Source organism: Passer montanus, unplaced genomic scaffold, assembly GCF_014805655.1.
Source record: "Passer montanus isolate IOZ18808 unplaced genomic scaffold, ASM1480565v1 scaffold82, whole genome shotgun sequence".
In the NCBI taxonomy this organism is placed as follows: domain Eukaryota; kingdom Metazoa; phylum Chordata; class Aves; order Passeriformes; family Passeridae; genus Passer; species Passer montanus.
Genome location: NW_024373479.1, coordinates 1,183,138 through 1,210,134, shown reverse-complemented (window position 1 = coordinate 1,210,134; position 26,997 = coordinate 1,183,138). Strand labels below are relative to the sequence as shown.

Here is a 26,997-nt window from a genome sequence, read left to right as displayed (position 1 = left end):
TTTGGACAGTGCAGCCAGATCTGATAGAGAGTGTTTGTCCATTGCCTGAGGTCTTCATGTGTCAGAAAAGCCCATCAAACCATAACACAGTCATTCTGATAATGTATAAATAATGTTGAGATTGTCTCGACCTACCCAGAGGAAACAAACAACCAAAAACCAAACATACCCACAAAAACCTGTGTCCCTTTTGCATGTAATGAATTACAGATTCCTGTCATTAGGAAAATAAAATACATTACAGAGGAAATGAATAAGAAGTTAGAATAAGTGATGATATGTGTTTTTCGAGTTGTGTTTTCTGTCTTTAAAATGTTACTGTTTTGCAAACTTCCCATATTCTGACAGAAAATCAAAAGCAGTGTTGATGAAAAGCATGCCAGGCTGTACCAGATGGTGAAAGAAGGGAAGAAATTGCTGACTGCTGTGAACTGTCCAGAAATAAGAAGCCAGATTGGGAAGATGGAAGAGCAATGGTTGTCTTTAACCAAAAAAGTTGGCCATGACCTACACCGACTTCAGACATTACTGAAACTCCTGGTCAGGTGGGTCCAACACAAAAAAAACAGTTTCAAGTATCAGCTAGACATTAGTTTGTGATTTTTTTACAGATGGCAGCTGAAGCCATGCTTCTGCAGAGCAACAGCAGAGGTGCCAGAATAGCACGTGTCTTCTCACAGAGAAGACAACTTGGAGGGTGAGAAATGTATCCCAGCCTCAGCTAGAAATGTGTTTCTGTGTTTTGTTTCTCCTGTAGCTACAACAGAGACTCAGAAGAATTGATGAAATGGTTGGATTCTGCTCAGCAGAGAATGAATTTCTGGAAGGAGCAGTCTCTCAATGTGTCACAAGATCTTGCCACCATCAGGGACAACATCAGCAGCTTGTTTGTAAGTAATTTCTGCTGCCGGGGGTTTAGATAAGACATTGTGAATTCTGGTGAAAATCACCATTTTTAGAGGGTTTTTTTGTTTGCCATGCCCTTGAGCCACCCAGGTAATACAGCACTGAATGGCTGTGTGCCCCAAAGCCACTCAACAGCTGACCCTGGAGTGTGGGCTCAGGGTACAGGAGTGAAGGTCAGCCAAAGTCAGGAAAGAGAAACATGCTGAATTACATTTCATGTCTTTGTCTGCTCCCCTTGGATGGCTAGCCAGGAGGTTCAGCCCCAGTGTGAGGCCAGACAGAAGCAACAGTGCACAGGGGAAAGCAAAGCATCATAAAGGCTGAGTGGTAGATGTGAGCTGGCCAGAGGTCTGAGGACTGGGGTTGCTCCCTGGACCTCTGTGTGAAGTGGGGATCAGGATAATTCCCAGTGTCTGTGGGAGCAAAAGGTGGCATTTAGAACTGTATATCAAGGTGAGCAAAAAAACTAATTGTCTGCCAGAACATGTTTAGGTTTTCTGAACTTTGCCATCTTGATAAAATGTGTTTGTTGAGGCATTTCATCCTGTGAAAATATGACTTGTCTTCATTTCAATAGATAAATAAAAATTTGCCTTCTTTTAAATTTCTCCTGTGCACCCCAGACATTTTCTAAGGAAGTTGATGAAAAATCTTCCCTGAAGTCCTCAGTGGTGAGCACTGCCAGCCAGCTCCTCCACGTGAAGCAAGCTGATACTGCAGCACTTAGGTCATCCTTGGCAAAGTTTGAGCAAAAATGGGGAGAACTGATTACGCAGCTCCCAGCCATCCAAGAAAAGCTTCACCAGGTGAGTGAGAAACTCTGCTGCCATCTCTCAGTTCAAGCTAAATAATTATGTTAAAATGCTGCTGCTGGAATTCAGGTGACTTTTTCCAAATTAGCTGTGCCATGCTTTCAGAATAAGCCAAATATTGTACTGCAGTTTAAATATTACTGTGTTCTTCCTGGGCTATTTTATATATATTTATTATCTTTATGATTTTGCATGAAAGTCTGTTACTTAAAATGAGAAATAATTACTAAAATTAGAAAGAATTTTATTTCAGATTCATGAATTCTAGAACTGAAGTCATTTGCCTCTCTGGAGCACAGGGCTCACTTTCAAGTTCATGCCCCAGTAATGCGATTATAGTGCCTGAGCCTTTCTAAAAATAGAAATGCCATTTTCCTTGGTATTTCTAACAAGTAGAGTGTAGAGGATTCATTATATGCTTTACCTCAGCTTCAGATGGAAAAGCTTTCATCACGGGAAGCTATTGCTGAACTGATGGCCTGGCTGGACCATGTGGAACAGCAGCAGGAACGTGAGGAGCCAATAAATTCACAACGCAGTGCTGCCCAGGTCAAGGCCCTCCTTCAGAAGTACAAGGTAAATGGGAAACTGTGAGTCCAAGCCTGAAAAGGATGAAAGCAGCCTACAGGCACTGTCATATCCTTCCCCTTGCTCTCAAGAGGGTTCCTCAGTCTGAAATGTCTCGTAACATCCTCCTTTATAAAACCTTTATGCTTCCATGACACACAAACCACTGCCTGTTCTGCAATACAGCAACTGCCTGCTGGGCTGTAATCTCCTTTTCTCATGCTGTCCCATCTGTCTCATTTGTTCTATCTCTTGCATTTAGATGATAAAATGGGATGAGCAGGAAAGCTTTCCTTCCTTAGGGAGACGGACTCTGTGTTTGTGCTGTGTTCTAGTCTGTCTTTCTAACAAGAAATACTCCTAATGGAGCTCCATAACCTGAATCCATTTAACTAGAGAACAGGGGGTTTGAATATTATGGGTCATCAAAAGAAATAACCTGCTAGGAAAGAGGGACAAAATGAACATCCCTGCAGAGAGAGAGAGAGAGGCTGCAGCAGACTCTTGGTGCTGTTCAGATGTCAGAGCACAAGTGGCAGAGGCTGATTGCTCCAGCCACAGGGAGGATTCAAGCTGTGTACTCCTGGGGTGCCAGAGAGCCCAGCCTCAGGGCATGAATCCCCACAGAGCCCTATTTAGCTCTGCCCTTTCTCAGGGCTCAGACAGGCTGACAGTTCTCAGTCTGCAGCTGCAGTTCAATGACACTTGGGTGGTGCATGTAAGGCAAGTGCCAATACAAACATTTCTTTCCAAATGCCTTGGTGTAGGACATAGATAACATTTTGGTCTGTATCAGTTGGATTTGGCAGCTGGGACATGTAGGTGAGGTGCTGTTCTTAACACTTTAGTTATTTAGAGGTGGGTTTGTAGGTGTATCTTTTGCACTTGTATGTGCTGAGAAGAGAGCTGGGATGATGGTCACAAATTCCTAGAGGGAAGAAGCTGTGGCTACTGTGTTATTCCCTGGTGGCTTTTCTGGGCACCATTTCCTACTATGGAATATGGAGCCGTTTCCTACTCTCTTCTAATACCCTCTGAAATAAAGAGACATTCCTTTATGTTTTCACTTTGCATGTAGTTTCTCATTTACCTCTGTGCACAAGAGATGCTGATGCTGGAGGACACATTTTCCTCCCAGATATTCTATTCTGATACCAAATGTTTTGTTAAAAAGAGTAGAAGCTTGTGCTTCATTTTTCTGTGAGTTGCAGGAGTGTGGGAAAGCCTTGGTCTTGGCCTAATCTTGGCCCATGGCAGTGTGATGGTTTTGTCCAATGGATTAAGTACAGGGTCTGGTACCCCTGGCTTTTACTCCCTGCTCCATTCCTGTTTTTACCTTGAACTACCCACATGATGGTAGAGATTTTCTGCAGAAATTTCAGTGGATGGAAACAGCTACAGAAATACAGAATGGTAAAATTTGAGAATTATTCCTACAGACAAGTCTCTTTCAGAAGAATATTTTAGGTAATGATTCAAACAAAGCCATCAACGTCCCATTGCCACACCTTGAAGCATCATTGGAACCATTCTGATTAAAACTACAGAACTGATTGGTGTATGTTTTTGTTCTTTCTCTTTTTTCCCCTGCAGGAATACATGATGGAAATGAACTTTAAGCAGTGGATGGTAGATTTTGTTAACCAGTCCCTGCTGCAGATGAGCACCTGTGACGTGGAGAGCAAGCGCTACGAAAGGACAGAGTTTGCTGAGTGCCTGGGTGAGATGAACCTGCGGTGGCACCGGCTGCAGGCATCCCTCAACAGAAAGGTTGGATTGAGTTCATGGCTTTCTCACAGCTCTGATTTTGCCTGTGCCACTGCTTTGTATTAAGGATATATCAAGCTACCAGCAGTTTTCCTGTTGTAGCAGTTTTGGATTTGTGAAAACAGCAATTATTGAATTATTATTAAGACACATGAGCCTCCTGGACAAGGCACAGCAAGGATCAGTTCCCAGCCCTGCTCCAGCCCTCCTGGGTCACTGGAAATAGGTTCCTCTGTCAGTGTCCTCCCCCTGCAGTAGTTAAATATGCTTTCCCAATGCAGTTTGAAGGTCAGCAGCTGATAGAGTCAAGTCTACATGCAGAATTTTCCTATCAGCACATAATCTTGTTTCTCTGGAGAAAATCTGTTTCAGGCAATGCCTCAGAATTATTCTATTCTAGTCAGGCTAGAAATAATCCACGCATCCAGAATTAGATGCTGCTGCTTATGTGCCCCAATGCCCAGAAAAGCTGGTGACTCATGATATGGAAAAGACATGGGGAGGCTTAGAATCCCCAAATGCAACCATGAGCCTGCTGGAATGAATCCCTCTACCAGCATATTTCTCTTTCATCTCTGTGTCTCAGTTTATACAGCTCTGGGAGAAACTGGCCATTCTGAATCCAGATACAAAGACTTCTGGTCAGATGGGAAATTGCCAATATTTTTTTAGTTCAGAAAGTCTTCAAGAAACCTTTTTAAGTGGAAATTTCATTTTCCATACAATTGAAAATTCCCACGATGAAATTTCAGTTTTGTTGGGGAAAAGGTTATCTTCTCTACCATTTTCATGAAATTCAATTCTAGGATTTAATGGATCTTTAGGGCCAAGATTGAAGATAGGAAATTTGAGGTCCCTTTCTTTTTAGGAGCCTTGTTGGTGGGTTTTAGTGAGAATGAGATTTTTCAGACTCCATATGAATGTGTCCACATAGCCCAGGGTCCCCCAACTTGTCAGGTCTCCCAGCTCCAGAACACACACTGCCTTGTTTCTTGCAAAGGAAAAGGTCAGATCCTAAAGAGCCTGCAAAACATTTTAGGTTTTCCTTTCAAAATATTTCCTCTAAAGAGTATTTTCACTATGGATTTTTGTAATGTCTAATTTTGTCATGGAAGGCAGAGCCCTTTTTCTGCCCACTTGTAGGTTTAAGTAAGTTAAAACATTTCTGTAACTTTCAGATACAAGACCTGGAGCACATTTTGGAGGATATTACTGAGAATGAGAACAAAGCCCAGACTCTGCACAGCTGGCTGGAAGCTCAGAGTGATCGACTGAGATCCTTACAGACCCCAGCAAGTCTGATCTCTGCACAGAACACCTTAGATGATTGCAAGGTAAAGCATGACAGGAGTGGTGTTACTGTAAAAGCCCTATTTAGCCCACCTTGCTGAATCCAGGCTAAGGAACTGCACAGATTTTAACAGAAAGAAATGTAAAGGAAGTTGCCATTTCCCAGAAGAATTCTCCAGTGTCATTTTAATTAAAGCATGTTGCATTCAGGTGATAAAGAGCCAGAACCACTTCTAATGTGAGTGGCTATTCTGTGGTTTTTTCCACCAGTTGAAAATGGATCTGCTGTTGCTTCATGGTATTTGGAGTGTTGTGCAGCAATATTGTATTCTGAGATACTTCCAATAGAAGTAGTTCTCAGTTCAGCACAGCCATGGCAGAAATTACCAATTCCATTACTTTGAAGAGCTCTGTGATGGAAGTGTCATGGAAACTACTCAGTCCCATTTGGAGAAATAGCAACCCTCTCTACTTCTGCCCTAGACTGTAGTGTAGTCTCTCTGCAGCAGCCTCAAGGATCTGGGTGTCCTTTGTTATGTTTTTCCAGGCATCAGATCCCTCAAAATTAATACAGGTGGCAGCCAGCTAATAATTGGTTCCTGTTACTCTGACAGTCTGCTGTTTTCATTCAGTGCAGTGTTCCCTCTCTATTTTTTAACACAGAATATTTGTTCTTTCATTGCCATGGTTACATATCTCTCTTGTAGTAGGCTGCTTTTATTGTCTGGAGTGCTCTGTCACACACTGAGTTACTTGCATCTCTGAAATGTGTGGAGGGGCCAGAATGGAAGAAAGGCACAAGGGTAACTTGGACTAAACACTCACCTGCTCAGAGCAACACACAGTGCTAGGATACAGGTGGCTAAAATGTTTCAGTAAAATACATTTGCTCAATAAAAATTAGGTCCAAATTTAAAAAAAATGTTTTGGGGATGATCAGTGACAGGTGAAAAAAGGTCATGGTTTTAAGAGTAGCATTGTAGGAAAATGTGGCCCATTGTGGGTATGGATAGTTCCTCACATTGTAAAGAGCTCCCTGCTGAGCTTTCCCCAGCATGTCAAGATTCTTACAGTCTTGCTTCTTGTGCTGGGGAAGGAGTCATTCTCCCAGGTATCTCCATTCACTGGAGATTGTTCTCACTTGATTTCATTGGAGTTGATTTCACTGGAATTTCTGCCATGGAGGTCCCTCTGAGTAAAGGGACAAACTGAAAATAACTTTCTAGAAGTTGTTAGGATGTCAGGGACTCGCTCATTGCAAAACCAGTTCCTGTCTTACCTTTGTATGACTGAAAAATTGCACAAAATTTGTTTTAAAGAAGGAAGGTTTATCTTTGCTCCTCCTGACACAGAAGGTTGTGGGTTTTGTTTTTTTTTTTTAATGATCTCATTAAAGGATCTTTTTTCTTTTTTCTTTTTTTTTGTCCATTATTTAGGAGCTAGAAAATCAACTCACGGCTAAATCCGCAACTCTTGATGAGCTCAAACAGAGTTTGGCTTTGAATGGTAGTGCAGAGCAAACCCCAGAAGTTCAGTCCCTGAGGATAGCTGAGCTGTGTGAAATGAAGGACAGCATAGTAAACCAGGTAAAAAAGCCTTGCTTGTGTTCAGGTTTCCTGCACTGCATGTTCTGACCACCAATGTCATTAATGTTCTTCATGGGATGGCAGGAGCTGGTACAAAAAAGATGCAAAGTATTCCTTACTCTTTACCTTCCTAAGAATTCCATTTGAAGTCTTTACTGTGAAGTAAATTAATGAATTTCCAAAGTTTCCAAAGAGAGAAAAATTAGTCTGATCTGAAGCAGTTTGAGTACAAAGGGAGGAGGAACATATCCTTATCTGCAGCTTAAGAAAATTAAGAAAGAACACTGCTGTTTTTCTGTCAAGCTACAAATGGAAATCTTAAACTCTTTTACTTGATCTCCTTCTCTTTCATACCCTGTTCTTTCTCCCTTGTAGTGCAACTGGTGGAAGCTGCCTACTCTGGCCCTATTCTCACTACAGCTTTTCCACCTCCCATTTACTCTTTCATCCACACACCAGGGTGGCTTTTGCCATCCTCAAATCCTGTGTAGTTTCCAGTTGCTCCAAGGAGAGTCTGGCAGATTGGTTTCCCATGCAAACTGACTCCCTAGCAGTTTGTATTTATAGTCACAATATCTTTATAATTGGAGCTGATATCTTTTATTTTTAAGTGGATGTAATTCGCAGGTGCAGGAGAGATGAGTACATTTAAAGATTTGAATCTGTGATAATAAATAACCACACACTATAAGAATTATACATGATGAAGTGGTTGTGTTTCTAGTTAAGATTGCTTTACACTTTTTATTACAGAGTCCCTTGCCTTTTTTCCTCAGAACTTTGTGAAACCTGAACCCTTTTGCTTGAACTCTTCCACAGGAGATGTCGATGCAGTATTGATCTGCTGCTTCTTGATTTAGGTTTGAGCAGAAAGGATGTGACTGTTTCTTACCAAGAACACAGGAAAATTTATGTTTATGTGCATGATGAAAGTTTTTCCTTCTGATGTATAGCTGGGGATCGAAATTGGCAGGATTGACAGCCTGGTGCTTTTTCTCTTCTTACAGTCACCATGGGTCATGTTAATTTTAGGGATTTTGCGACTAAAGTACCAAACTTACAAACTGCAGGATGTTCTTGGGGCTGAGCTGTCTGTGTGTGCAGTGAAACAGCGAGTGCAGGTTCCTTCCCACGGGTGACTGCTCACATCAGAGGCAGGCAGAGATTTCTAATACAGGGCTAAGGAGGTGGAATACCTTGATTAAATTGTCCGTGGGTTGGGCTCAAGCCTGTGAGTCTGTGGCCCTGAGACATTTCCCGGGAATGATTTCTTTCCATCTTCCTTGTGTGGGCAGTAATTAGCTATAGGCTACAAAAAGCAATTAGAGATTCCTCCCACCTGTAGCATGATTCAAAAGAGAATAGAGATGATTAATCCACCAGCCTGTAAGTGCCTGAAATTCGGGTACTAGGATAAAATTATCTCTGCAGTGTATTTAGGGTGAACTACGGTGTGGACATTTTTTCATCTTCCATTTTGTGCCTGCATAGTCAGAACCAAAACTGGCATCTGGTTTTTGTCAGGTCTCATGGAGATGTGGTTGTCTGTCTGCTGGGTTTTCATGCTTTTCTCCAAGCATGACATAAAATAGGCATTGAACTAGGTGAATGTTTTACCTAACCTAGGACATGCCTTATTTACTTCTCTGAAACAGAGGCATAAAAATGATTGAAGGAGGACTGTGTTTTTGTGTTTGCAGTGTTTAGGAGCCTGTGGCAAATGGAAGCCATGCCTGCCCCTTGTAGATTAAACAACTGTAATAATGAAAGAGACAGAAAATAAAGGGGATATCCATCATTAATGAAAAGGACAGAAAATAAAGGGAATATCAATCATTTAATTTTGTATGAAAGTCCTGACCTTACTAGCCTGGGGTCCAGGTGGGCCTGCATTATTAGAGCACAATGGCATAAGAGGGATGACAGCTCTCAGAGTATTGCAGTAGTGGCTTCTTCCATGCAAACCAATTTCTGTTCCAATTGTCCTTGAAAGGAAACTTGATCTCTGGATCAAACTATCTGCTTCCCAAGAGGATTAAGGCTTTCAAGTTCCTCCCACTTCAGGTTGATTTTGGCAAGAAGAAATAAGCAATTGATTATTTCAGTACTTCCTGGGGTGTTCTGGCAGAATAGTGCCACCTTGACCTGCAGTGAAATTTTGATTTCCAGCAGATTCTTACCCTTCACTCTAGATATGGTTTACTGCTTTTTTTGAAGCCTTCATAATTCCTTACCAAGTAGTAAAATACTCCAACTTATGGAGTATTTTGTAATTCTTGTGGAATTGTAATGGATTGAGAATTGAGTTTAGATTTTTAAGTCAATTTTAAGGTGATTTCTTGGGTGTCAGGACTAGTCAAGAAATATTAACACAAATGGTTTACCTACAGGTTGCACAGCTAAAGGCCTCAATGGAATCAATACTGGAGCAGTGGAGAGCATATGATGAAATTTATGCAGAAGTCAGCTTGATGACAACAAGATATTTGTACTGCATAGACCAGTGCAAACCTTCTGAGGAAGAAGCTTCATTGGAAGCTTTGAAAAAACAGGTCAAAACTCTCCAGGTAAAGTTGTCTTATTTCTGTACTTCTATGCCTTTAGGCAAACAAACTCCACTGAAAAAAGACCAAAAAATTATCTGGGCAACTTTTTCTTTATTATAATGACTCTGAAGTAAGTACAATATTACTATTTTTTTAAATCTCCAGAGGCACTTAGACTTCTTATTTTATGTAGTGCATAAGTTCAACTTGAGTGCTGTTTAGGTACAAAGTTCAAGAAAAAAGCCCACCGAGTCCTCGTGCTCCCTTGCACCTTGTATCGATGCTGAGTGTGATTTCTGCTTGCTCCAGCACCAGTCCAACTATTCTGTCACCCTTCAGAGAGTTGGAGTCTCCTGCAAGGGTCTGAATGAGTCAGAATGCCAGACATGGATGCTCTGGATCCTTCTGCTGCTCTGCTTGGCTGTTACAGAGTCCAAGTGGAGCATTTGGATTAGACTGTTAGGCTGGCCCTGGGTCTGGGCATTTCACAGCTCTGGCTAAAATTCCCTTTCCTGGCTCTAAATGAGTGTTGAAAGGCTGTGCAAGCACTTCCTGTTTTCCTGTAAATCAGGCCTGATTTGGGGTTTTTTTGAGTTGTATCAGAAGTGGTGCAAGACAGAATGAGGCTGTGAGTGCTGGGTATGGGACTCGTGGCAGTAAAGCCTGCACAAGTGCTTTCCACCCTCATCTGTTATAAATAAAAGGAACTGGGCACCTTCTCATCTCCTTCCTTCAATCACCCTGTTTACTTTTAACTTACAGTAGTTCACAGATATTCTGTAATGGCAGGAGGTATCAAACCAACTTTACTGCCAGTAGAAACAGTGGCTTAAATTACAAGCAGTTTTGGTTTCTAGCAAATTCATTTATTCAGTTCAGAGGTGTGGGTTTGCTAAATAAGCTTTTTTTAACAGCCAATAAATTATCTCTGTTTAAAACAGGTCTCCTGAATTTTTTTTTTCCTATTTCACCTCTCTTAGCTTCCTAATTTTTAGGCACAAGTGTTACATTTTCTGCAAACATTTTAATCTCTGCTGCAGAAATGTGGCATTATTGCTACTCTATCTATCTCTACCAATCTATAGGGGAAGTTACACTTAGGTCATTTATCCCCCAGAATTAATTGCAGTAATCCATTTTTGTAGGCTCTTCAAGATGAGTCAGAGAGCAGTGAGGAAAGTTGGACCAAGCTCCAGGCTGCTGCCAGTAACCTGAAGAAAAGCTGTTCCCCCTCCTTTGCAGAGATTATTGACCAGAAGTGCATGGAGGCACACACCAGGTAAGCCTGCAAAATCAGACCCCAGTTATTAGTATTTAAAAAACCCAAGTTGTTGAGGCAGGACTCAAACATCTGTCAGGTTTTCAAATCTATACTAATGCATCTCACCTATCTAAGGGCATCTGTGTGAGGAGCAGAGTCACAGAATCATGGAATGGTTTGAGTTGGAAGGGACCTTAAAGGTCATCCAGTTCCAACCCCTCTGCCAGAAAAAGGGACACCTTCCACCAGACCAGGCTTCTCCAAGCCCCATCCATCCTTGAACACTTCCAGGGATGGGGAATTTGTACCTTTTACCTGCATGCTTTTCATGTGATGGGTCCCACAGCACAAACTGCAGCTTTCAGGAGCACAGGTGTGGATGGAAAGCAACTCCCTCAGGAATCCTATGCCAAACCATATTCTGCAGGAGAATCTACTGGGAAAACACTTTTAATCTTTTGATATTTTGGCAGGTGGAACTCAGTAAATGAAGACATCACAGATCAGCTGCGGGCAGCACAGGCAGCTCTGCAGCTCTGGGAGCCCTTTGATGCTTTGTGCTCTGAGACAGCAGCCAAGTTAGAGCAGTACAGCCAGCAGTGTGCTCAGCTCTTGGATGCTCACGTGCCTGAGGAGAGCTCCATAGAAACCCTGGAGCAGAGGATACAGGAGATGAAGGTACATGAATAAGTTTCTGCTGTTGGGTACAAACCAAGATTTATTTTTGAGAAACAAGGCAAAAGAATACCAACTATCCAGTCAGTGGAAAAGATAAAATCTGTGGGTTTCTTCCATGAACAGGCACCTTTGTATTTCCTTTAAGCACTCTGACCAGAGACCAAACCAGACTTAGTGTATGATGAGAAAAGAGCAGAAGGTGTCATGTTCCATCTCTGCCCCTTTCTGCTCTGCACCAAAGATCAGGCCTGTGTTGGAAGGAGTCACTGAAAGAAAAATAATTTACCTTACAGGGAGGAGGAATAATATCTACAAGAACAATAGCTGAGGGGAAAAAGAGCAATTTTCCCAAGCACAGGATCATCCTGAACTCTTCCACAGCCTTCAAATTGTTTTGAATTGGATTTGGTGCTGTGTTTTGGTCTGGTGTGATGAGTTCACAGATTCCTGAGCTCATTGGATTACTCTAAATGCTTTTGACTTTAGGCAAATGAGATCTCATGCTGAAACCACATGGCACATTGGACTCTCTCAGGCAGCAAAGTTGTCATTAGGTTCTGACAGTTTTGGTTTCTTCAGACTGTGATAAAGAAATATAATAATCCTTATGTCAGGACAGAGCAGTGATTCATTGTGCTTTATGACTCTCTAGACATGAATTGGAAGAAATCCAGAGTATTCCATTTTGCATGTGGCCTTAAATAAGAAACTTTACATATATCTTTGTCAGAACTCATATATCTTTGTCAGAAAAAACTGACAGCAGCCAAACCTAGACCAAAATATTTTTACTTTTTTTCTGATCTACTGATGGCTGTGACAGAAATTAACCAATATGTCAGCAAAAAGGGGATTGCCTTTTCTGGAAGTTTTTGGGAATAGTGTTACACCTACTAAGCAAGGCATGGTCACCTGAATGCCATTAGCACTGTAGATGCTGTCCTGGTGTGTGTGGGTAGAACACATGGAATTTATTGTGTTTTTTTTTAAGTGGTGAGTTAAAAGAATGGGGATCAGTGAATGATATATGAGTTATGTGTATTTGAATATACATGTGCATAACAAAATTTTATTTTAATCCCTCTGATCTTTTCCTCTCTATATATTAGGAAAAATTATGGTTTTATGGATTTTTGTGACCACAAAAAATAAAACATAAATTCTTATATAGAGAAGAAGAAATCAAAATGGGTTACTTATTAAATGGCTGGAGTGCTATTTTATAGCATGATCCTTTCAAACAAAGGGGTCAGGAAGCAAGGACCGTGTTACTTTTTAGGGAAATGTGTGTGTTCTTTGCTATTGATCAGAAGACTTTGCTCATTATTCTCAGAAAAGACAATACATAGTGAAAAATTTCAGGGCGTTTCATGGCTAAAAGTAAACTTCACTTGTCCAAAAAAAAATCAAATACATTGAATGAGTCTAAAGTTACTCCCTTTGTTGTTGTACTGCCTTTAGAGTATAATTTTATAACATCTTTCTTCGTAAAGGGGCACAAATAAAACAAACCTATAGTCCTCAGTCACTGAGGGATCCAAAGCACTGGTATGGTTGTAACTAAATAGCATTTCCTCATCTGCACTATGCAGTTACTCCATCTTGTAGTGTACACACATCTTTAGAGAGTGATATCCCAATTTCCCTGCCTGATTTCCTCTGGAGCAGCAGTGTCCTGCTGCTTGAAGTCACTGGTGTTTCTTTGAACTTTGAACTGTGCCTTTCCCAGCACTGCACTCAATGGATGCCATTCCCATTATCCTCCAAGAAAAAGTCTGAAGCTTTCACCACAGCCCAGCTTGGCTCCCAGATGGGCTCAACAAAAAGAGTTTAGTTACAGCAACAAAAGGTAGCAAATGAAAGTGGCACATGAATGATGATCTGATTCATTTACTGACTTTTTTTTTCCCTTTCCCCTTCTCTCATCAGAATTTACAGCATGGCCTTCAAAACCTCGCAGGATGCCGAGCCCAGATTTATTTGCAGGCTGACAGGATAAAACAGCAGGCTGGGACAGCTGCTGAAGCCATTCTGATGGAGAAGCTGCAGCCATTCCAGAGAGCAACCTATTTGGAAAAGATGTTGCAGAGGAAGTTGGATGAACTTCAGGTATTTTTTTTAATATTAAATTAGCTGTTAGTGTGGGGTAACTTCTTTACTAGTTACCCCACTTGTGAGCCACAGTCCTCTTTAGAGCACTACAGTTCTTGAATTGAAATTTCAATTCATTAAAACAGCAGGATGATAGACTATATAAAGAAATAATACATAAGCCAGAGGGACAGGTGAAGGATTTCACACTTACCTGCTTGTGTTGCCCTAACAGCCTCTGTCACTGGGCCTGTTATCCCCAGGACCCTCAGATGATTAAAGATTAGGAAATATATTTTTATTTATTTGAACATTGAAATAAGTTGTGAACTTACTCAGCTCTGCCTTGAAAAAAAAAATCATGGGCTTCAGTTTTCCTTGGGAAGAGTTCTTGTTGTGAACCTAAAACCAAACAGAGAACTGTGACCATTTGATGTAATTCTGGGGACCAGATTCACATTCCTGTTCAGGCCATGTGGGGAGAGACCTGGATCCAGGAGTTCTGTTCAGAGTAGTGGAGGATTGATTTCTCCTCTTCACAGGTATTCCTGAGAAAGCTTCCAAGCAAATGTACTGCTGGACATTCACTGATGTAGAATTAATCTGTTCCTATGGAAAAAGTCTGGTTTCAATGAATTGTTCTGTTTTAAAGTAAACCCAAATTTATCAAGACATTTGAAGCCACTCTGTTTATGACTCCATCTACCAGCACAGTTAATGGCTGGAAGCCAGAAATCTTTGTGAAGATAACAGGTTTCTCATATTCCCTGTGAACTTCTCACTGCATGAAAAAATGCATTTCTGGGTTGTCATTTTCTCTGGTTTAACCCTGTAGTATTACCACAGCAATCTCTCTCCACACACCAGTTTTTGCCATTCATTCCTTATCAAACTGTTGTTGTGTAAGTGCTCTCAAAGACGTGGAGTTTAATTCTGGAAAGAAAGTAAAAGCTTTCCCAGTGCTGTTCTGCTAAAGGAAAGTTGAATTCCAGCCCTACTGATTTTTCCACAGAGCTCATGTAAGCTGCACAGCTTTGGTTGTGCAGGCTTTGTGTGTACCTCAAAGGAAACTCATTTTCACAAGTTTCCCCCCTCTGATAAGCTGAGTTTTGACTTTCCAATTTCACAATAAGTTAAACAGCACAAAGCTACAAAAAGTATCACAGAAACCCCTATTCCTTTCACATAGTTACAGCTGTCTCAATTTGGAGATTCTGTTTCTTGCTCTCTGCTTTGGGTTAAATATTCCCCTTGTCCAGTTAAAAAATGGAAAAAAAGTTTAATAGAGAGTTATAAATACATTCAAATTTATGTTTAATAACTGCTTGTTTTCCTAAAAATATTGCTTACTGCTCCTTTTTGTATAAGTGTAATTCCTTTTGAATAAGTGTAATAAATAGTAACTAATGTAAATTTTCAATATTCACCCCAGTTCAATCTTTTACAACTGGAGGATTTCAACAACTGCCTGGACACACTGGAGGGTCGTGTCAAGAATTGCACAGACACCTTTGATAGCCTCTGTCTGGAGGAAGGAGACAACTCAGAATTGCTCATGGTATGTTTGCATTCCCAAATACAAAAAAGATACTACTCAACTTTTGCCCAATTCAAAATGTTCTTTGTGTCCTAAATGTCACAGTTGCAGCACTTCCATCAGAGTAATTATAATTCTGCCAGAGCACAAAAAGCAATGATTAAAGTTTAGAAACTCTAGATCTGCATTTCAGGCTAAATGCCTGCTTGGAAGGGAGGAAAATCACCCAGATTTGGGGTTGATGGGAGATCTTATTCCCCAGCTTTGCTCTGGAGCTGCCCTGTTTCCCTCAGTGTAGGGTATCAAGTAAATGTGGAGGTACCAGGTCTTGAGTATCTGTTCAATATTGTTGGAAAAGTGAGCCCTATGAATAAAAGTTATTACTTTTTATTCCCCTGTATTTTTTTAAGTTAACACAGAAATGTTGGCTGTTTTCAAGTTGTGGAGAATAAGCTTTTATACTTCTCTGACATGAATGAAAGGCAGTACATTATTGCAATGATTTATTTTTTCCTTACTTCCAGAATCAGACACTGGAGCTTGCTGCACTTTCTCCAAGCATAGAGAGTTTGAATGAGGCAAGCATAAAGCTGCCACTCAGTGACTTCACCCTGAAGAAAATGCAGAGCCTGACTCGGCAGTGGAGTCAGAAAACAGCAGCTGCTCTGGAATGTTGCAGGTCTGAAATGCAAACAAAAAAAAAATCACTAGTAACAATTCCCTTTTCTGTGATTGAAATGAAAACCAAAATGAAAACTATAGAACATCTTGCAATCTTTTCTCAGCTTTCTCAGGGGCTTGCCAGGTGGAATTCTGCCCTTGCAGTTTACTTGATTTTTCAGTGGCTGTTTGTATTCCAAGTCACTTGAAGCAAAAACCTGGATGTTTATAGGAGAAGAAGGGAGCAGAGTGCCAAGTGAAACCCCCATATGTTCATTTTATTAACCACCACATTAGAGCACCTGTAAACATACCCAGAAAAACATCCACCAACAGAAGTTTCTGGTTATTCATTGTGTTTTACAGTATGCTTGAGGGAACCCAAAATGATGAGAAGAAATTCTTTCAGAAATGTGAAAAGTGGATGAAATTCCTAGAAAAAATGAAAGAAGCCTTAAAAACAGATATTCCAGGACGGTTTGAAGAGCTGCAAGAGCAACAGAGAGTATATGAGGTAAAGCTAACTCTAAAAATGGAAGCATCATCTTGAATGATGAAGGCAGGGGAAAATCACTAGAAAATGCTGTGCCTTTTGAAATTAGATCTGGGCAGGATTTTACAGAGCATTTCACTCTTGAAATGCCTATAAGGTAAAAACTCTGAAACATGAAAATCCTTTTCCAAAGGGACAGATCCCTTTTTGCAAGGATCAGACCTTTAGGAGTGCATGTTCAAGTGCTGTGTCATGGAAGTCCTAAATTTCTCCAGCCCTGAGGTGTACTTGTCTGCCTGTCCCAGAACACTGGAGCCTGTGGCAACCAATTGGATAGTTTGCTGGAGACCTAGCAACAATCTTAACAGTTTCTGGAAGAAATGCATTTAAAATAGTGTTTTCACAGCATATTTCTGGTTTGACCAGTTGTTAAATTTTAGTGAAAATCTATTTTCTCTGGCATTTTTTTCCAGACAGTTGCTATTTGTTACAGAGAAACACTCAAAAAACTTTAGGTTTCAGAGCTGTATCATCCAGCTCATGGTGGCATCCACTATCACACATGTGCAAATTCCTCCTGGCATCCAAAAACTGTGGACTCTCAGGGTGCATTTGCCACTAGCAATTGAAAATAATAGAGTTTTCAACTTTTACAATTAAACAAATGCTGTCCCTCTAGAGGAGCAGAAGCAGCTTTCCTAGCAAAGGCTGTTCACTGAATAGTTAAAACTTGTTCTCTCTTTTCAGATGCTGCAGACTGAGATTTCCATAAATCAGCAGACATTTAATTCTATCATAGAAAAAGTTCTACTCTCCTTGGAATCTGGAGAAGCAGAGAAAAGGTACCTTATTTGGTTTTCTCCTTAAGATCTTGGTCATTTAGTGAATATGCTGTCTTCCTTGGAATTGGTATTGAATCTTTGCTCTTATGAGGACATAAATCCAAATTCTTAGCTGGTTCACTCTTTGAATGATCACCTGTCACATTTTGCAAAAGCATGAGAAGGTGCAGTGAGAAAAGAAACACAGGTGCCCTGGCCAGGCTGCATTTGGGATAGTAACAGGCTGGGCTGAAAACAAAAGTAATTGCTCCTGAAGAGGAGTCTTTTGTTCTGTACCTATGGTTGAGAAGCTGCCTGCCCACAGAGCATAATGAGGCTGCTGCATATGGAGGATGCTCTCGAAGCTGCCTGCCCACAGAGCATAATGAGGATGCTCTTCCTCTTCCTGGACCTCTCTGCTTCTCAGAGTGCAGAGGTGTGGACTGTCCACATGGCTCCTGGCACACATGGCAGGGCATTGAGTCACTGGCCATTAAACCCCGAACATATGGTCCCTAAACCTGTTTTTTATCAGTATGATCTTAACCTTTCTCTTAATCATTGTAGCATGAGAAACAGCAGGTAGTGTTTGTGAGCAGGGGTTCAGCTGCCTCGGGTGTTTGGGGTGAACACATTTCCCCCCCTGCCAGATCTTGCTGCTTCCAGAGACTTGGCAGGACAGTGTGCGTGCTCCCCTGAGACATGCTAGTATGAAATTCATAGCTTGGTTTAAAACTGCTAGGGAAGCTAGGGCTGCACGAAGCTGAGCTGCTGGATTTTTGTGTTTGGAACTACCCACACAAAGGCAGGGGTTTGTGTAAGAGCAAATCAGGCACGATGGCCTCCTGCAGAGAAGCAGAATTGATAGATGGTGTTGCCTTAACCAACCAGCCAGATCTGCTGGATCATCTGACCATGCTGAAGAAGAGGACAAAATAACTACTTAAATGGGTTCAATAACTACACAATTTTCCATTGTGCAGATCAATTCTGCAGCGTAATCAGCGACCTTGTCTCACTTGGATTGACCTTTTTTGTTCTTCAGAGAAGTGTTTAGTGCATATTGTGTCTGATTGCTGTACTTATGTATGTTGCTAGACCACAATTGCAAGATTGACTTGCCTTGCCCTTTTTTGTATCATGTAAAAGGTTGTTTGGATTGCTTAAAAGATGGACTACAGAGAGCAGGGCTGAGCTTAGGGCTGCAAAGAGCTTTCTTGGATTGTTGGGTATTATAATTGGAAAACAACATTGCAAATGGAGCTCCATCACAATTACTGTAATATGCAGCCTTGAGATCAAAATAAATTAACACTCAGCCCTTGCAATTTTCAGGACAGAGTTTATTTCCAAGCTCACACTGCTGAAAGAGCAGTGGCAGAATGTTATCCGGATGGTTCAGCAGAGGAAGAAGGACATTGATGGACTCGTGAGCCAGTGGCAGCACTTCAGGAGCTCCCTGCAGAGCCTCAGCAGATTCCTTGATGACACAAACAGCTTCCTTGCAGCTGTGAAGAGCCAGGACTGTTACAGCCTTTACCAGCTTAGAAATGTAATTCATGATTTCAAGGTACTGTGTTTATTTCTCATAAATGTAAAATATGTGGGCTTTTCCCCTCAGACTGAAACAGCTTCTGTCCAGTCAGGTAAAAAGCTTTAACATCACACACTTTCTTGGGGGAGAAATGATTGGTGATACTTTTTCCTTAAAGCTGAGCACAGGTAAGAAAGCAGTGACATTGCAAAAGGCTCATTATACTCAGAAACTCAGAAAAAATCAGCATGGCCATTTAGTAGCCTTGCATGCTTTAAAAATCTTATGGATATGAAAATGGAAATTCAGGGTGCCAGGTGAGACAGACATGCTAGTCAGCAGGTAACCTCTAGGTCTGTGTACATCTTACTGACATAACTGCTGAATTCAGGACTTTTATTTTGCCTGAAGAAGGGTACTTATGTGGCAAAACAGGCCATATAGGTCCTGTATGTGCAGGGATGGGCAGGAGAGGCCAGAAACAAAGGAAAAAACACTTGCAGAGGAATCTCTTCACTCCAAGATACATAAACCTGGTGAGCACTTCTTCAGAACAGTGAGTTCTGCATTTTACATGCAGTGGAAAAAAATATTTTCCTTTTTAAATTTTGGATATTTTGGTTTTGCTTTTAACTGTGGACCTCTTTGTTTTATAGGAAGGTAGAAACAAGCAGTGAACTTGATGGTTGCATAAGGCAATCTAAAACCTTTTAAAATCCTACTATTGAATGCTATTTACACAGTCCAAGATTTATATTGCATCCCCACACACCTAGTGTTGATGGATTAACACATTACCAGTATTCCATTTGATGCTTGCCCTTTTTATTTCATCTGTATTTCTATGTGCTGTGTAAAGGTGATTTTCAGTAGATTTTACAACTTAGTACTCATGCTTTTTTTCTTAGTAAGAAAAGCCAGAAAGTCTTCTCCCTCCTACTCCAAATTGCCTTTTTCCTTCTGCTGCTGTTCTACATAAAGAAACTCTGATTATACCTCCTTGTGTTAGGGATCAATTTCTTGTGGGCAAATTATTATTGATGGCTGGCTCCACTTGGAGTACATCATGATTAACAGGGCTGTTATCTCTGAAAAAATGAGTTTAAGATGTTGATGTTAGAGGTGGTCACAGAACTTCGATTGTATTTTTTGTTCTGAGTAACTCATACAACTGAATTTCCATCTTTTTTTGACTGCTGCACTTTTGGTCTGGCACTATAGATTTGGTCTGGGGAAAGCTTTTGTAGAGGTCTATAAATCAAAATATCAGAGAAAACATGATTTTTCTGAAATTAAAGAAACACATAGGAGATCTATTGATTATGCTTTCACAACTATGAGCAAAGCTGTACCTTGTGAGTCATCTTCCCAAATGAAATCCCAAGAAAGCACTTCTGGAACTTTCTAAGAACAGCTTAGAAAGTTAACATTTTTTTTTTTCTCAAGAGTAAGGCAGTGATCCTGCAGAGGTGGCAAGCCATGTACACCTTGGCCATCGACGTAGGGGAGAAGCTGCGCGCTGTCTCCGACCCCGACACCAGCGCTGCCCTGCAGGAGGAGCTCAGCCAGCTACAGCAGCGCTGGGGGAAAACCCAGGCCCTGCTGGAGAAGAAGATGATGCAGTTCAGTGGCACCCTGCAGGTAGGTGATGGCCTCCCCACCTGCTGCTCTGGCACTGGCTCTCAGGAGCTTCCCTGGCCCAGCATCTCCAGGGCTGGCCGCTGCTCGCTGCAGGGGCACTCTGAGGGAAGTGGCTGTCATGTGTCATCAGGGCTTGGGGGAAGCTAAAACTCTGGTCCCCTGATTCTCCAAAGGAAATTGAGTTGGATTCCATTTGTTGCTGCAATGGATGTTGCTGCTCTGATTGTTCTCAAGCTCTCCATGGCTTGGAGCTCACTCCTGCTTTGGGCTGTGAAGCTAAAATTTAGCTTAGAGTCAACATGACTTGTTCCTCCTCATGTTTTTCAGCATATAAATAGAAGGGGTGGTCATATTTACTTCCTTACAGCGATGAATTTGCTTTCATGGCTAGGTAGGACATTGGGTGTGTGTTAAAATTGAATACTATCACTGATACAGTCCAAAACCATGCTTAAAGCCTCTTGGGTTGAACAAAACAAAGTGAGCAGGAATGTTCTCTAAGGCAAGCCTTAAATAGGAGAGGCTTGAAGTTCTGTGAATCCAATCATCAAATCCTTGTGGGTGGCACTATGTATCAAAAAGGAAAATTCAAAAAACCAGAGCACATGATAGATTATTTCAGTGGGTTGAAGATGCTATTTTGTAACATATCTGTGTGGTTCATATGTCATGATAAAGTATCCTCACCTTTTATATTTCTTTGTGTCTCCCCGAGCAGACTTGTGACCGCTTTGAAAAGCAAACCAAGGAACTGGAAAGCAGATTGCAAGAGCTAAAGGAGAAAGTAAAAGATCCACTCCCTGTTGAACATGAAGAGCTCCACAAAGCCAAGGAACATATTAAGGTATGAACAGCCATATTGTATTTAAGTTGATGTAGTCTTTGCACAACATCTCGTCCCCGTAAAATCAGTTTTCCCTCTTACCTGCTCTTCAGTGACACTGAGTTTCTCTCCTTTACGCCATCCTGATTGCTGCCCATCTCCAAAGTCCAGCTGATCAAGAAGATTGAGTAGTAGTAGTGTTTGGAATTTCTTTTCCTGTTTCTGCTCCCTTTACAGTCTGAATTTATAAAATAAGTAGTTTCTCAAACAAAAGGGAAAAAGCTCCCTTCTTTCAGCTCAATTGGCTGCTATCCCATGACTGAATCTCCCTTTTTGTTTCCCAATCCATTTTGTACATGGAGTTCCTCAGGCAAGAGACCTTGTAATTCTGCAAAGCACCATACATACCTGCAGGATCTGGGAATAATTAAAGAGAAGGAAAATTAAGAGTAAGGGAGTGGCAAAATTCCTTGCAGCCCATAGTGCACCATGAAAATTAAATGGCAAGGAAAGCATTTCCAAGGGATAGGAGACATTTTGTCTGGAGTGGTCAGTCTTTCATCATCCTTTTATGAACTGAATTGTTGACCTGTGTAGTGGGAACAAATAAGCTTATTAACAAGCCAAGGCTTTGAACTCATTATCAGCTGTCTGAAATCTTCTTTATGAGTGCTGGCTGCCTTTCCCACAGCAGCAGCCTTGCTGTAGCCCTGACTTATCTGTGAGATGGAAGCACACAGCTTCTGTCTCTTATCCCAGCAAGAGAAATTCAGCTGCAGAGGCAGCAGGGTCAGACAATGCCAGTGCAAGTGCTGCTAGAAGGTGTTGTAGTACAATAAAGGACTAAAACAGCATGGCATGCTCTTCCTGCTTTGCACTTCTATCTGGAATAAAGCTATTTTTCTTTCAGCCCTGGACCTTACATGAGGCTAGCAAAGTCCCATGAAATTCCCTAGTTAGCGCTGTAATTGCTCTGGATTTGCCCCTTGTTAGGAGACCTAAATGCATTTGTGCACATCTATAGGAGTACTGTGATCTCAGGTAAATTTTAGAATCAGGTTTGTTTGATATTTTCCTCTAGTGTTGAAGCTGGGTCCAAGACATGAAAATCCTCACAGGGTTTAGACCCAGCACACTTCTGACACAAACACACTTTTTTTCCCCTTCAAAATGAGACAAACTGGATTCTCTCTAGGAGGTTTTTTTTTTTAGTTGGATGAGCCAGTGACCCTTCCCAGCAGCTTTTTTACAAAACAGGACCTAGGACCTTGTGTGTGTAGACTGTCATATTCCCCAGCTGCATGCAGTGGTACCCCTGCCTTTTAGGTCACAATTTTAACAGTGTTAAGGAAAATATGTAACTTATAATTAAGAGAAAGGGGAGTTGAGGGAGCAAAGCAGAAAAGAGAGCCTGGTGTTTTGTGAACAAGCAGTTTAAAAGCTCCACATTCCTCACAAATCTGAGGAAGTGCCTATGACATCAATCATTAGAGAAGGCAACTGATTTAATCTTTTTGTGTGTTTAGAAAGATAACCTGAAACTGGAGCAAATGCAGGTGGGAAAGCAACTTGTCCAAAACAATTATAATAGTAATAAAGGAAACCCTGAAGAAGCAGACATGTGCTGGCCTGGGTGTGAGAGCCCAGATCCTGCCCTGGAGCATGGGGAGCTTCTGGGGCCAGGCTGCGTCCCAGCACTTTGGGATGCAGGGATGGTACCGGTGGGTACCATGGGCACTGCCATGGGCTCCAGAGGGATTCCAGTGGGATTCCAGAGGGATTCCAGTAATTTCCCGGGGATCCTGGCCAGCCCAGCCCCACGGAGAGCGCAGCACAGGCGGCTGCACATTCCCTGCTCTCCTCCCCCACAGGCCAGGCAGGGGATTAGCGAGCAGGTTTGGAAAGCCGAGGAGCTTAGTGCCAAGGCTTGTGCGGGTGCTTTTCCATGCAGGAGCTGGAGCAGTCGCTGGCAGACTGGGCCCACGACATGAAGGAGCTGCAGGCCATGAAGGCGGAGCTGGCACACCTCATCCTCACCGAGGACATGATGGTGCTCAAGGAGCAAGTGGAGCATTTGCACAGGCAGTGGGAAGAGCTCTGCTTGCGGGTGAGTTTCACCTCCTCCGGGCTGCTTCCGTGAGGGCCGGCAGGGAAGGGAAGCGGGCAGGACTGGGATTTCTCCTGCTTTCGGCCCCTCTGGGTGGGAATGGGGCTGCTCCTGGCGCAGCCCGCCCGGGGTGGAGTTCACCCTTTGTGTCCTGGACAGGCTGCCCGGGGTTTTTGTTGCAAACCCTTTGTAAGAAGCCAGTGTGGGACTGCACAGAGCCCAGATGCAGCTGTTTTCTGGAATAGGTGCCTTTGTTCCGGGCTGCCAAAGGCAGGGAGGGATAAGCACCGGAATTGCCTGAGGGCACGGAGCAGGGAAGGGAAGAGGGAAGTTGAAACAAAATGCCAGCAGAAAGGAAACTTAAATGTGTTTAAATACTAACTCCTTGGGTTTGAACACATTGAGAACTGACTTGTGTTCTTTGTAGCAGGAAAATGCTGTGAAACATTTGCATTCTTTGAGGCTTGTTGCTGTATTACACTTCATTTAGTGTTGCGTGTAAAATTGCTGGGGAACATTTCCAGCAAAGTCACATGGACCCGATTCATTAGGTTATTATGCAGTTTGAATGTGTGTTTACTTTGCCCTTTTAACAGGATTGGAAGAGGTAAAATACTTCAGGGTCTTAAGTTACTCTGAGGGGCTCTACACACCAGCAAGCCAAACTCTTGCATCCCTTTACTTGACAAGTAAATAGCTTTTATTTTATAGTTTGGAAAGAAGTATTAAAGCCAGTTAGTATTTTGTTTCTAACCCTTCTACAGGCAAAGGTCAAGCAATCTTGGTGGCGATGTTGCCAGAGTAATGAACAGCTGTGCTTATTTCACAAACTGTGTTATGATGAAATAGTTATTTGGTTTGATTGGTATAATTAATTTTTTTTGCATTGCAATGAGAAAGAAGGATTTAATTTCTTAAACTGGACAGCTGTTCTACAACCAGTGTTTTCTCTGCTATTTTTTCAGAAGTCTGAAAATAATTCCAGAGACATCCTCTCCCCTTCTGAGAAATACAAGCCATTATTTTTGAAATTAAAATGCCTGAACCATTTTCCTAATGGAAATCTGTAGTTAAGCCTATAAATGAGAGAACTTCATTGTTTTTCCTTTTTTTTTTTTTTGTGAGCTACTGAAGCCTGCCATCCCCACTGTGTTGAATAGCCCTGAAAATTATGATTTTTTTATATGTGCTCCACTACAGCCTATCCAAGTAGCAATTTCCTGTAGTAATTTAAGATCAGATTTTATTCAAAATTTCCATTTTAATTTCCTGAGGGAGCAACGTTGAGTTCAGTCTGCTTGGAGGCAGGAAAGAGGTGACAGTAATGTAACTGTGTTAGGCACACAACATCTGTAGAGGGAGGAATCTCTTGAGTGCTGTAGTGGAGGGAGATTCTGAATGTTTGCGCAGCCCTAATGAGCCTCAGGAGAGCCCACAGTGATGCTCAGTGCTGGACACAGCCTAGGAGAGCAGACTTTATCAGCTCTGCTGTTGGCATGACTGCTTGCTTTTGGCTAACAAAGTAGACTCAAGATGCATTGTGTGGAGGAAAGTGTGCAGAATAGATGCAGGGAGGTGAAAGAGCTGCAGCTGTCACAGCCCTGGGGCAGCCAGATGCCTGTGCTCAACTGGGCAGGGGCAGACAGGCAGAGGGAGCAGATGCACTCAAGGGATTAGCATTTGCAGAGCTGCCCTTGCAAGGTGCATGTAGGTCACAGATTTAACCATTCATCCCAGCCAGCATCCCGTGGGGATGTTATGTTAGCCTGGCCTCCCTTTGGAATGCACACGGTGGGTGCAAAATGGGGGTGGTAGCAGGGCAGCTGGGCAGAGGAGAAAGTGCTTGAAGCAATGGCTTTGAAGGGTTCACGTTCCTAGAAGCTTGTCTGGGATTTTTTGTGTTGTTCCTGTTTTTTACTCTCAGCCTGTATTGCTTAGCCAGCTAAAAGGTGCTTCTTGCTCTTAAAATCCTGCCTTGCCCCATTCTGAGCAGGCAAACATGGAGTAGAATCACATCAGCATTTACAGCTTTTTTTGCTGACAAGCAGAGTCTGTTCTTTTTGCTGACAAGCAGAGTCTGTTCTTCAACTCATCTCCATGCATGGGAGATGCTGCAAGTGGTAAGAAAGGATGAAGGGTTCACCCTCCAAACCTCTGAGGCTGAGGGTACATGGGAGCATCCCAGAGCAGAGACATCTTAGAAACTTTCTGAGGTCCCTGGAAAAAGCATTTCCAGGCTTTTTCCTGTGGAGAACTTGGGAGACTGTTTCCCTGAGTCCCAAGACAGTGCTTTCTTTCATCCTCATCTCTTTGCTTAGATTGTCATGAAGGACTCAGAAATCCCTTTCAGCTTTCCATCCCCTCCTTGGAAACAAGTCAGAATTTAAGGGACAAAAGCAATGTGGTAGGAGATAGTTTGGTGCCTTCTGTTTTGATCCTGGTGTTGCATGGAGCTGGCCTTGCTTCCACACTACACATTTAAACTTCACTCTGGGGCACAAAGTAGTGTTAGATATTAGTCTAGAAGAATCATTAATGGAATTTGGTAGCAGGGCAGCTGGGCAGAGGAGAAAGTGCTTGAAGCAATGGCTTTGAAGGGTTCACGTTCCTAGAAGCTTGTCTGGGATTTTTTGTGTTGTTCCTGTTTTTTACTCTCAGCCTGTATTGCTTCTTGCTCTTAAAATCCTGCCTTGCCCCATTCTGAGCAGGCAAACATGGAGTAGAATCACATCAGCTTTTTTTGCTGACAAGCAGAGTCTGTTCTTCCACCAGCCAAGTCAACTCATCTCCATGCATGGGAGATGCTGCAAGTGGTAAGAAAGGATGAAGGGTTCACCCTCCAAACCTCTGAGGCTGAGGGTACACGGGAGCATCCCAGAGCAGAGACGTCTTAGAAACTTTCTGAGGTCCCTGGAAAAAGCATTTCCAGGCTTTTTCCTGTGGAGAACTTGGGAGACTGTTTCCCTGAGTCCCAAGACAGTGCTTTCTTTCATCCTCATCTCTTTGCTTAGATTGTCATGAAGGACTCAGAAATCCCTTTCAGCTTTCCATCCCCTCCTTGGAAACAAGTCAGAATTTAAGGGACAAAAGCAATGTGGTAGGAGATAGTTTGGTGCCTTCTGTTTTGATCCTGGTGTTGCATGGAGCTGGCCTTGCTTCCACACAACACATTTAAACTTCACTCTGGGGCACAAAGTAGTGTTAGATATTAGTCTAGAAGAATCATTAATGGAATTTTGAGGAGTCATATGCTGTATAAAGTGCACGTGAGATGTGAAGAAGGAATGTTTCCTGCCATGGGGAAATATTTAGAGTGGCCATTTACAGCCAAGACAAGCAAAATGTTGTGCACAGTCTTTAGACAAAATTTATTGGTGAGAATGAGGGGTTACTTGTTTCTGTTGCTTCAGTAGAGCTTGAACCATTTTTCACTTCCTTTGTCCCATATATCCTAGTACAGGAATCCAAAAAGGTTAGTAAATAAATAAATACATGTTTAAGAGCCCTAGGCTAGAGACAGGTGCTATTAGCTAGTTAGAAGTGTGACCCTGCTTATTTCTGAGATATTGGAGCGATGATAATAACTCTGCTTTTTCAAGCAGTTTCAGACCTTAATTACTCTTGTCTAGACAATTTGTTTATCCATCCTGGAAAATGTATTTTTGATTGGGAAAAAAATCCATAGTTTTCAATGAAAAGGATAGATTCTTGATGCTTATTTTTTGGGAGTTCTCCAGTTACTGCTGGGTAAATGGAAAGAAAACAGGGAGGCCTTTGTAGAGATAAAATAATTGCAGTCAGTAGTTGCAAAGTTTCTCCTAGAGTGGCAGAAAAATAAGAACTTACCTAGGTATTATTTCTCTTGTGTTATATATGG

General features: G+C 42.0%; 1 protein-coding gene across 1 annotated transcript in view; it reads left to right on the top strand.

Annotated features, from left to right (window-relative positions):
* SYNE2 (spectrin repeat containing nuclear envelope protein 2) overlaps positions 1–26,997 on the top strand; it is a 160,885-nt gene that overhangs the window by 99,171 nt on the left and 34,717 nt on the right. The window contains exons 80-98 of the mRNA XM_039733084.1: positions 349–545; positions 758–890; positions 1,530–1,712; positions 2,148–2,294; positions 3,879–4,055; positions 5,231–5,386; positions 6,779–6,928; positions 9,319–9,495; positions 10,620–10,753; positions 11,209–11,413; positions 13,343–13,522; positions 14,937–15,062; positions 15,566–15,720; positions 16,068–16,215; positions 16,942–17,036; positions 18,351–18,585; positions 19,996–20,190; positions 20,909–21,034; positions 22,965–23,120. Coding sequence (XP_039589018.1) covers positions 349–545; positions 758–890; positions 1,530–1,712; positions 2,148–2,294; positions 3,879–4,055; positions 5,231–5,386; positions 6,779–6,928; positions 9,319–9,495; positions 10,620–10,753; positions 11,209–11,413; positions 13,343–13,522; positions 14,937–15,062; positions 15,566–15,720; positions 16,068–16,215; positions 16,942–17,036; positions 18,351–18,585; positions 19,996–20,190; positions 20,909–21,034; positions 22,965–23,120 — 3,075 coding nt within the window. The remainder of the gene's footprint in view (positions 1–348; positions 546–757; positions 891–1,529; positions 1,713–2,147; positions 2,295–3,878; positions 4,056–5,230; positions 5,387–6,778; positions 6,929–9,318; positions 9,496–10,619; positions 10,754–11,208; positions 11,414–13,342; positions 13,523–14,936; positions 15,063–15,565; positions 15,721–16,067; positions 16,216–16,941; positions 17,037–18,350; positions 18,586–19,995; positions 20,191–20,908; positions 21,035–22,964; positions 23,121–26,997) is intronic.